General features: G+C 41.7%; 1 protein-coding gene across 1 annotated transcript in view; it reads right to left on the bottom strand.

Annotated features, from left to right (window-relative positions):
- Positions 1–5,914: 5,914 nt before the first annotated feature.
- Positions 5,915–12,499, bottom strand: part of LOC134571229 (sodium channel protein type 9 subunit alpha-like) — a 122,188-nt gene continuing 115,603 nt past the window's right edge. Inside the window, 2 exon segments of the mRNA XM_063429400.1 lie at positions 5,915–6,864; positions 10,789–11,059. Of these exon segments, the coding sequence (XP_063285470.1) occupies positions 5,915–6,864; positions 10,789–11,059 (1,221 nt within the window).

Here is a 12,499-nt window from a genome sequence, read left to right as displayed (position 1 = left end):
CAGTCAACCCAGCAGTGGCTGACCTGAAGATAGAGCAGCCCAGTCCAGCACCGGTAATGTTCTAATTACAGTGGAGCTCTGATTTCATACACCACACACATTACCATTTTATCCCATTGAACCTCTATGATATACTTATATGAACCCCTGTATGTTTTATGATTGGGCTCCTAGGAAAAAAAACGAAAAAAAAAAGATGCCAGCTTTTGCTTTGGAGCTCTGTGTATGTAGTTATACACGTCAGTGAGGGATTTAATGGACTGGATCTTTATCATATACTCAAACACATAACTTATTGTCATAGAATTCATATACTTCAAGTGATTCTCACATACATGAACTATTCACCTTTGCATTCTTTGTATAACCCTTTGTCATTTTCCATGTTTTACTTAATTTGTCCCTTGCCTTGTCTCAGCAAATTGTCAGCACAAGAGGATATATTGAAGCCAATGAAGAAAGTTCACTTTACTTTAGTAATGATAAACTTTTACCTTTTTCTCCATTTCTTTACACTTGTGTGCCCTCACAAGGGCCTCTATTACTCATCGTCCTCATTTTTATATATATTTTTTTACTCTTAGCAATCTTGCAATTATGCTCCCACCACCTTATATGTAATTCCATCTCTCTGCTCTCTTGTGTATCCTTCCAGCCTCCCTTTCTTGTATGTCTTCCAGCCCCCTACACATCTAGTGTTTTACACCAACCCCACCTCCTTTTGTATCTCTACATCTACTTCTTTAAATCCTATCCCAAGGGTAGGCAACCTTCTGCACTCTAGATGTTGCAGACTACCCATCTCCCATGAAGCATTGCCAGCATTATGGCTGTAAGAACAAGAAGGAGGGCTTGAAGAGCCTGGTTATGGCGAAACGCACTGGACGTTTAAAATATGTGTGTGATAATTTTCATTATAGAGAATTAAATCCACCGAGATCCTCTCCTGAGTTTTAGATCAATGCTACGCGATTGCTTATTGCATTTCTCACACACGGAGATCATTGTTTTTAACCTTATTATTTCTTACTTCACTGTCATTAACACCTTGGCTTTTTGCATATACCTCATTTCGGTCTATGGTAAATATAGGGAAAGGGGGGGTTTGAGATCAGGTTCCCTTTGAAGACACAGTTTCAAAACTAGATAGTTTGTTCTTTATGTCTTATCTATTTACTTTTGTGGCTATCAACCAAAATCATGAGTGTTCTTTGGTGAATTTTACTGAGGTAAATCTTTGAATAAGGTAAGTCTGTTTCTGGTAAATAAGTGGTAGAATCTAAACAGGTCATTATATTCATTGTGTGCGTAATCGTTTAGGGTCATGCCTGAAGGGAATGCTTTGTTTCACAATATCAGGAACATTTTAGTAATCTTGTTCCACAAATCTATGGAGGTAGTTAGGGATGGAGGTATAGAGGGTGGCAGGGGCGGGCATTGACACCCAGATGTAGAAAGATGGGAAATCAAGCCCAAACATAAAATATGGGTCCTAAGCAGTGGTGTATTTTAGTTTTGTGCTGCCCTAGGCATGACTAACTTGGGCACCCCCTAAACTAAATTTTCCCCACCCCTTCCTGTCCTGGCCGCACCTCTTCCTCTTTAAACTACACCTTTTCCTACTACTTTTAGAGGTAAACTATAGTGCCAGGGAAGCAAAGCTGGTTTCCTGGCACTATAGTTCCCTATAGTGCCCCCCTCAGAACTGAAGGGGTTAAAACCCCTTTAGTCACTTACCTGAATCCAGTGCCGATGTCCCTCGGTGCTGGGTCAAGCTCCTCATCTGCGCTTGCATTAGATTTCCCAAAAAGAAAACATTGTATCAATTCTTTCCTATGGGGATTTAGCAGATGCCAGATGTCCTCATGCACAGCATAAGGACATCCATCATCTGTTAGGCAACTTTTGGTCGCCTAATCACCCTGAAGTCCCTTTGGTGGCTGTCTGGTAGACAGTCACTAGAGGTGGAGGTGACCCCTTAAGGTAATTATTGCAGTTTCTCAGAAACTGCAATAATTATACTTGCAGGGTTAAAGAGATTGGGACACTGCACCCAGAACACTTCAATGAGCTGAAGTGGTCTGGGCTCTTTTAGTGTCCCTTTAAGCACATACTCTGACACACACATTCACTGACAGACACACACTGGCCGATACACACTGACAGTCACACAGACAGTCAAACACGCTGATTTGACACACATTGGCAGATACACACATACACTCAATGACAAACACAGACGCACTGATTTGACACACACACATTCACTGACACACTCACTCATTGACAGACACACACGCACACTGACAGACACACACAGACATCACTGACAGTCAGACACGCTTATTTGACACACATTGGCAGATACACACATACACTCAATGACAAACACAGATGCACTGATTTGACACACACACATTCACTGACACACTCATTCATTGACAAACACACACACACACACTGACAGACACACACTGACACTCATTGTCAGACACACTGATAGTCACACAATCAGAGACTCTCTCTGATTTGACACACACACTCACATTAAGAGACACACGCATGCACTAACAGACACTCACAGACAGACACACACATATACACTCAAAGACACACACACTCACAGACATATACACACACACACACACACTCACAGACACTCAGACACACACACACACACACAACTTAATAATGTAGTTAAGAATTTTCCACCCAACCTCCCTACCTGGAGAACTGGCGTGGATCCGTCCCTGGGCTCCAGTGGGACTTTAGTCTGGCGGGCGGCTTTCCATCTGAGGTGGCGAGGGAGCTGTGATCTCTCTGCTCCACTCCTTCGCAGGCTGTCTACTGATGCTGGGAGACGGAATATGACATCATATTCCGGCTCCCATGGCATCAGTAAACGGCGCGCGAGGGAGCAGAGCAGAGAGATCACAACTCCCTCGCTGCCTCGGATGGGAAGCTGCCCGCCGGAGGGGGTCCTCAATTAACTGGCCAGCTCTCTCCCCCCCCATGACAGGGGAATCACACGGGACGTGCTGCCCAAGGCAAATGCCTAGTTTGTCTTGGGCTAAATACACCTTTGGTCCTAAGTGCTAAAAGTGGAACAATCACCATGGAAGCCAGTGGAAATATCAGGTAGATTCCATACCTCCCATTTTCAGAAGTTTAGGAATCAGGATGCCAGTGGGAAGGGGGGTGGAGAGGCAGATCAGTGTCATCATTGTGTCACTGGTTCCACCCAAAAATAGCAGGCATGCCTGAAAAGGGTGTGCAGTACCCAGGAAAGGGGTAAGGCCTGCCCACGTTACTGACTCAATTGTTACTGGAAGATCAGCCTGGTGTGAATATAAGTCAGGCTGACTGCCAATATTGCAAGGCCACTGAGGGCTGACCCTGCAGGGAGCACTGTTTTAGTTTTCAGGTGCATGCCCATATAATGACATTCAAAACCTCTGTTATTTTACAATGTACATTTGGGGCTCAGGTAGGATTTTTTTTATTAGTTTTGTTTAAAAATTAGAAATTAATTTGGTTGCCCAAGTATAGTAGTTCTAAGTTGTGCTAAGTTCACTCATGAGACCTGAAAATGTAATGAACAGCAACACATAACATATGTTTTGGTAACCCTGTCCCTTCTTTTATGTAGAGTGCCCTCAAAGGCATTAAATACATTGAATCACCATAATCGCCCATGGTGCAATCACCAGCTAAACGTTCCTTCTGCTCCAGTTTTTGAATGTTGCCCTGAAATTACCATTTCTAAATATTCTTCATAATTTGACTATATAATATATATCTCATGCCAATAAAATGCAATGTAATTGGACAATATAGGAGACTTTTACACAAAAGTATTTAATATAATGCAATATTTATTTAATCTCACATTGGACATGTCAATGATGTTATGGGCATCAATTATTTTAGCATACATGTGACAGATAAATTCAGTGTGTTCAGTAATATTATTACTTTTTCCAGTGTAGATTAGTTTGGTAATCTAGTTTTCGAAATTTTTAAATTAAGTTTTTTTTTATTTTTTATTCTGCAGTTTTAAATTCATTGAATGAAAACCTATAAAACTCAAATTTTGTGATGGGAATTCATTTTAACAACTTAAATGTTGGTTACTCTTTAATAAACATATCTATTATAATTAATCATTTTCATCTTTTGAGTATTAGAAGATATTTTTATGGTAATATGTGATTTGTGAGATAAATGTCAAGAGAAAGACAAGCAACTTTTAGCCATTGGTATAACAGAAAACACTTGGCAATATGTTTTAAAAACACGTAACAGTATATTTTCTTTCTGCTTCTAGTCCCTATAGTGATTTTGTTTTTAACATATTACTTTAGCAGCCTCAAAACAATTTACGCAAAATGTTTATTTTGACTTATATACAAAAAGACGTAGAAAGTTAATGTACTTATTCAGCACTTATATTGTTTTGTTTTATTGTAAATTACTTATAGTAGATTTTATAATATTTGCAACTTAAACATTTAAGATTTCACATCATGTGAAGCCTGATATTTGTTAAAGATTTTGCAAATAAAATGGATGCCGAAAGATAAAATGCAGAAATCTAGATGGCAAAAAGGTAGCCTGGCAATTTAACAGAACAAACAAATGATCAACCATAAAGAAATATAGGGTAGGAGGTCCAATGCCATAATAATCAATCAATTTGATTGTATAACAAACTTGAACTTTAACATTAAAGGACCACTCTAGGCACCCATAACACTTCAGCTTAATGAAGTGGTCTGGGTGCCTGGTCCCTCTAGGATTAATCCTTTTTTTTTATAAACATAGCAGTTTCAGAGAAACTGCTATGTTTATACTGAGGGTTAATCCAGCCTCCAGAGCCTCTAGTGGCTGTCTCATTGACAGCCGCTAGAGGCGCTTGCGTGCTTCTCGCTGTGAAAATCACAGTGAGAAGACCCCAGCATCCATACGAAAACATTGTAAATGCTTTCCTATGCGACCAGCTGAATGCGCGCGCGGCTCCTGCCGCGCATGCGCATTCAGCCGATGACGTCGCAAGGAAGGAGGAGAGGAGGAGGAGGAGGAGGAGGAAAGCTCCCCGCCCGGCGCTGGAGAAAGGTAAGTGTTTAACCCCTTCCTCTCTCCAGAGCCTGGCGGGAGGGGCACCCTCAGGGCACTATAGTGCCAGGAAAACGAGTATGTTGTGGTCCTTTACACTGAAACTTTAATTTGACACTGTGAAAATGATGCTGGACATAGAAAGCATTGATTCAAGTTCCCAAATTGTTGTGACGTTATTTTGATAGGCAAATCTTAAAAAGTACATATTAACTATTTTGTTAAACATGTCTTTTATGAAAGTTATCCATGCACAAATTAGAATATATTGACAATAATGGTTATTTGTATTTAACAAAAATAATTATATATAGCATTAATTTCTTAAAACCGCTAAACCATGATGTAAGATGAAGCAGAACAACAGCTTATTTGAAACAATATTTTCATGGTGCTAAGGAAATGTTCAGTATGATTTGCTTACGGTGTTACTAAGGTACTATTCAAATATTCAAGGTATTCTCTTTTGGTTTATAGGCATTAAACATAAATCATAGATATAATAGTGGATGTTACATAGATCTCCGTGAAAAGGCCTATTGACAATACAAGTCACCTTTAAAGGCTGTAAACTATGCACCACATATGTACATCGGTGAATAAAATGTTTTTCCTACAAGTTTGGGTCCTTGCTATCATCTTCTTTTCCCTGTAGTCTTTCTCATGTTTTTCTCCATGTGTGTTTATACTGTCATAAGAAAGTGGTGACGTTGATCAGGTGGACACATCTGACTTATCCTTGGTGAGGGTTTCACAATTTTTTCCTATGTCAGTACAATTATTTTGGTCAACTTTGTACTCATATTTTTTTGAAGTGACGTCGAAAGCAACGTTGAATAGCTATAGCAGAAAGCTCTTCTTGCTTTCGCCTTATGGTAGTTGTGATTGGTTTATAGGGGACTTCGGAAGGGTTAGCAGCCATAAAACGTTCCTCCATTGGTTGACGAAGTGAATCCATGTCTCCTCCTTCACCCAACACACGCTTTGTAAATGCAAATAGGATGTCAAGGCAGTGAATTCTTTCTCCACTTACCATAGTCAGATCCATTGCAATAAGCTGTATTTTATTTGGTTTTGGTACACGTAGAGGTGGATCTAATGAGTCTGCAAAATCTGAAAGCTTACTGTACTCAATAAACTGGGTTGCATCTGGGTCAAACCTTTCCCAAACCTCATAGAACACATCAAAGTCATCCTCTCCCAGTAGCTCTTCACTCTCCTCTGTAGCAACATTAAAATTTTCTAAAATAACAGCAATATACATGTTTACAACAATAAGGAATGAAATGATGATATAACTAACAAGAAAGAAAATCCCAAGTGGCGGATTACCACAATTCCCTTTTACAGAGCTTCCTGGGTTATCTATGTTTGGGTTACAGTCTGGTTCCCCACTATTTAGAATTGGTTCTAATAAACCATCCCACCCAGCAGATGTTGTAATCTGGAACAAACAGATCATACTATTTCCAAACGTCTCAAAGTTGAACATATCATCAATTCCAGCTTCCTTCTTAACATATGAGAAGTTAGACATTCCAAATATGGCATAAATGAACATCACCAAAAAGAGCAGGAGGCCAATGTTGAAAAAAGCTGGGAGTGACATCATCAAGGCAAATAGCAATGTACGAATCCCCTTTGCTCCTTTAATCAGACGCAGGATACGACCAATCCTAGCAAGTCTTATAACTCTGAATAATGTCGGTGAAACAAAATACTTTTCAATTATTTCTGCCAGAAACATACCTGAAAAAAATATATTCATGAAACAAGTTCCAACAACACACTCATGGATATAGTAAAAATAAATACAGCACTTGGTGTTAATTTAAAATGTTTTAAGTAATATAACATATCATGTTATTGTTATTAGTAGTAAATATACTCAAAAGTGAACTATTGTGATTGTCAGGAACCACAAAAATACCCGTAAAAATCTTAAAGGAGCACTATAGAGCCAGGAAAACAAACTCGTTTTCCTGGCACTATAGGGACATTAGGTCCCCCCCACCCTCATGGACGTGCTTTTCTATGGACGTCAGCGTCTTTTCACTGTGATTTTTACAGTGAGAATAGTGAAAGCAGCCTCTAGTGGCTGTCAGTGGGACAGCCACTAGAGGCTGGATTAACCCTCAGTGTAAACATAGCCATTTTCCTGAAACTGTTATGTTTTCAGCTGCAGGGTGAACACTAGAGTTAGCTGGCACCCAGACCACTTCATTGAGCTGAAGTGGTCTAGGTGCCTATAGTGGTCCTTTAAATTAATGTTAAAATAACCTAATCTTCAATATTATGTAGTAGACCAATGGGTATACCTATAACATCTGTTACTCCTACTGATATATATATATATATTTTTTTTAATTCTTTATTTTTGTTGTGCACATATATATCACAGGCAGGTAAGAGGTGCCCCAACAGCAGTCCTCCAACATATCCCACGCTCAACATGCGGGGCACGAGATGAACAGGCACATTTTATAATATAATATTAACCAGTAGAGACAGTCGCTTGTGTAGGTAGCTAGGTAGTTAATTCAAGTTAAATCATTGCGGTGACCATGCTTTTGATATCTAAACGTTAGTCACATCGCTTTAGTGCTATTAGTGAACAATTCCGTTACCCAACGTATTTTGTATGAGTAGATTAACGCATTATGAGTAGGCATTAAGCATGCATCGATTTAGCAGTAGGATACAGTTAGGTATTATGCTTTAAATTACTAAACAATGCTAGTACATACGATATATCATGAAGAAGAAGGAAGAAAAAGAAAATAAACAAAAATAAAATAAAACAACGCTTATTAACTAGTATTTAAACAGGCTAGTGCCATTATTCTTGTCATGGGACTGCTACATGCAGTGAGTGTAAGAGCGACACGAAAAGAAAAGTACAAGTGACCAAAGGAACATGAAACTCACATAGAGATAAGAGTAGGTAGGTAGTAGAAGAGATGTCTATACATTTCTGTTGGCAAGAATGAACTGTTTCAATACACATAACATAACATTGAGGAAGAGAAGAGTCAGGATAGCGTCCATTATGCATGTAAATTGGGTGAGGTGGACGGCATGTGAGTCCTTGGGGTTGTGGCCTTGTTAACCTATGCCCGCCCGTCGGTATACCAAGCCCCTTGGCCAGGATGATCGCTGTGTACTGCCTCTGGGCACTGAGGGTCGCATGGTAAGGGCTTTCGCCAGAGGGGTTCCCCTTTGTACCTCGGTTGTATGGCGTATTCCGGCGTGATCTTGCCACTGTTGCATCTGCTGGGTCCCCATTTGGGGTTGGTGAGTGGGTTGATGGGGTTGGCAGGTCGTACCTTGGTGCCGCTGTTGTGTTGTCTCAGATACGCCGGGTGGGTGATACGGCCTTACAATTTTGGGGTCTCTGGACGTGGTGTCCTTGTGCCAGATAACTGCTCCGGTGGTGTCTTTGGGGGTGTGCAGCCGCACGTACCCCTGTGTCGTATTGATGGCGGGTGGGTGCTGGTTCGAGTTGCGCTGGCTCGTATGAGACCGGTCCAACGAGTGCCCCACTGGAGTAGCTTGTGTGTTTATCCCGGGTTTGTGTGACTTTAGGTGGAAGCTTGCGTGCGATAAACCTGGTGCTCCGTCCCTCTTTAAGGCTCGCCGGAACCTACATAGCCGAACAGCAGCTCTGGAGGCTTGAGGAATGTGCCTGTAGTGACTGCGCCTTGCCGCCGGCTGGATCCACGAGGCCACCAATGCTTCAGCCTTGTAGTAGGGTATGCCTCTGCTATGTAGAATGTCCCCAAGCCTTGTGCAGAGCCAGTCAAGGTGTTCTCGCTGAGGAGTGGATAGCTTGGGTTGGGCTACCCCCCACTGGGGCCCGCGTTGGGCGGCCATCTTAAGAGAGCCTTGAGATTCTGGTGCCTCTGCATACCGTGGGGCTCGCTTGTCTGCTTTCCGCTTAGACATGGTGGTCCAGCAGGGACCGGGATATCCCCCACCGGTCCATAGGGGGGGGGTAGGTTGCGGTGATGTCACTTGTGGGCTCCGTCGCCGAGGAGAGCGGCCGTCTCCCCCCGGCTCCAGCCCCAGTAGGCCGCAGCTGCATCCCCGTGCTCCCGGCATCGGCAGGCCTCGGGGTAGTGTCCACCTGATCGGTGGTGCATCCCCGGCTTGGGTGGTGCACCTGTAAGGGTCGTTGTGCCATATCTTTGCCGTTTTTCTCCGCTTTTGCGGCCCGTCTAGCAGGAGCTCGTGGCAGATGCGTCCGCTCGGCTTGGCGTCCTGGCTCCGCCCCCTCCTACTGATATATTTTTAATGGTTATTCAAATGATATTTGCATTTTAAGTCTCTTATATGTAATCAGGTGGTTACTGAAATTCTATGCTAAATATTTTTCCTAAACGAGTCTCCATTTTCTATGTAACACAGTCTATGACTATTAAACCTGTGCAGTTAAATCATTGTCTCTGGAATTAATTTACAGTAGGACCAGTTAAGTATGTGTAAATATCCATCAATCCATCCATCTAATTTATCTATTTACAGATAACGAAGTGCAAATTCATATTAACTAATTATATTCTATTTAAAGGATCACTCTAGGCACCCAGACCACTTCAGCTTAATGAAGTGGTATGGGTGCCAGGTCCAGCTAGGGTTAACCCATTTTTTTATAAACATAGCAGTTTCAGAGAAACTGCTATGTTTATAAATTGGTTAAGCCTTCCCCCTAATCCTCTAGTGGCTGTCTCATTGACAGCCGCTAGAGGCGCTTGTGTGATTCTCACTGTGAAAATCACAATGAGAGCATGCAAGCGTCCATAGGAAAGCATTGTAAATGCTTTCCTATGCGACCGGCTGAATGCGCGCGCAGCTCTTGCCCGACGGGGCGGAGAGGAGGCGGAGAGGAGGAGGAGAGCTCCCCTCCCACCGCTGGAAAAAGGTAAGTTTTACCCCTTTTCCCCTTTCCAGAGCCGGGCAGGAGGGGGTCCCTGAGGGTGTGGGCACCCTCAGGGCACTCTAGTGCCAGGAAAACGAGTATGTTTTCCTGGCACTAGAGTGGTCCTTTAAGTAAGTTGCAGGTTTTTTGGGTCTTGATAAAGGTCCAAATGGAGACTTAAATACTGACTAGTGTTGCATATTTCCAAATATTAGCATCTACCAAACTCATCATTAAAAAAAGCCTTATATATGATAGCTCTTATACATTTTGCTTGCACAATACAGTATATTTACAGAACATGCAAATTTAAATAATTGCACATTTTTATATTATCTGCACACATTTCTGCAGGTTGCCTTAGCAACTGACTACTATTTTAAACAAAGCTTTTGTATAAGCATGTAAAGCCCTCAATAATATATGGTTCTCTTATAAAGTTAATATTATGCTAATAGTCTGATAATTTTATAACAAGACACGGAGGCTCATATTGCATAACCCTTTACACAAAACACACACAATGTTTTGGTCTACATGGACATTAATTAAGACCCCTATTATCAAAGACAAGGTACAACCTTAGACACCTTAAGAGCCAGCACTTTCAAAATACAGGTGATATTGCACTGACTACTGTAAATGCATATATACAGGTAGATATGTTATGCCCAGAACCAAAACAGCTGATTGACTTGTTTTGTTGGAATAGTGTTCAAATGGAAAAGATAGAAACACGTTCTAGGTACTCTCACCTATTATAGAAAATATGACCACAACTAGATCAAATATATTCCAGCCACTGCTGAAGTAGTACTGACGGAGTGAAATCAGTTTTAGAAGAAATTCACCAGTGAAAAGTATAATGAATACCACATTGACCCAATAGAGGTTTTTTTCCACTTTCTCGCTTTGGTCATCTGTTTCAATCATCATGGCCACCATGTTAAGGCAGATTAGGACCATGATGGTGATGTCAAAAGCTTGTTTGGTTACAATATCAAACACTAGGCCTTGAAAAGCATTCTGTAGAGAGGCATAATAAAGTCACTTTTAGTAAAAGTAGTTTAGATTGCATATATTATGAATTAGATCAGTTACTTGGTTCACCAAAGAGCAATATATACTTCATGTTGCAATTATAAACTTAAAAAATATAGATATGTAAATAGAGATATATGCTTCACATGCAATTAGGTGTCACACCATCTGTCTTTGGTTTAAGACAGAAAACAAGTTTTAATTCGAATGCATCCTTTTACAAACATATAAAACATCCAATATTACATTTATTGCTGCCAGCGGTGAAAAAACAAACTTACAGCAACTTTGTTCTTGTTGTATGTTATCTAATAAATTATGCAAAATGCCCAGTAAGCAGCAAAGTACACATTGCATCAAACATGTGTATGTGCTTGGAATGGAATAGCTGAATGCTGCTGGAGGAAGTCCCGCACCTTGTCAGACTTCCTCCATTATAAATTAATTTTGTCTTCATGTAGCACAGCCCTCACCCTTGCTAAACAATCCAACTTTTTATCTCTTGTTAGTTCATGCTCACGCATCCCAGCAGGGCCGGCGCTTCCTATAGGCTAATTATGCGGCCGCCTAGGGTGCTGCTTAAGGGGGTCGCCGGTAGTGGCTTTAGTGCTCATTTGGCCTCCCCCCAATCGATCTGTATCAATTATTTATAGCGCCCGCCGGCCATGTTACCAGGTGCTAGTGAGCATTTACATGGTTGCTGACTAGCGCCCGGTAGAAAACTGGTCTGGCGGCATCCATGATTCACCTCTGATCGCAATGCCTCGCCCCCTTCCAGACTTGCTCTGTAAGTGAGGAGAAATGGGCAGGAGCATAGCAGTGGAGATGACAGGGAGAATGATCCGCCGCCAGGCAACTAGGCACACTGAAGATGCCTGGAACACATGAACAGCACTGATATGGGAAATTAAGGTAAGAGGGTTAATGTATGTGTTTCAGAGAATGTGTGTCTGTCTGGGTGATTGTGTTGTCTGTATGGGTCAGTGTGTGTCTGTATGGGTCAGTGTGTGTCTGTATGGGTCAGTGTGTGTGTGTATGGGTCATTGTGTATCTGTACGGGTCTTTGTGTGTTTGTCTGGGTCAGTATGTTTTTGTGTGGGTCATTGTGTGTGTCTGTGTGGGTCATTGTATTGGTCAGTGGGTGTCTGTATGGGTCAGTATGTGTCTGTATGGATCTGCCTGTGTCTGTATGGAACTGCCTGTGTCTGTATGTGGTCAGTGTGTGTCTGTGTGGTTTAGTGTGTGTCGGTATGGGTTAGTGTGTGTCTGTAAGGATCTGTCTTTGTCTGTATAGGTCAGTGTGTGTCTGTATGGATCTGTTTGTGTCTGTATGAATCAGTGTGTGATTGCACAGGTCAGTTTGTATGCTTGAAGGTGTGTGCATCTGCACGGGTCAGTGTGTATGTGTTTGTCGGCGTGCGTCAG

The sequence above is a fragment of the Pelobates fuscus genome, chromosome 8 (assembly GCF_036172605.1).
Source record: "Pelobates fuscus isolate aPelFus1 chromosome 8, aPelFus1.pri, whole genome shotgun sequence".
NCBI classification, from domain to species: Eukaryota; Metazoa; Chordata; class Amphibia; order Anura; family Pelobatidae; genus Pelobates; species Pelobates fuscus.
This window is presented reverse-complemented; position numbering and strand designations above follow the sequence as displayed.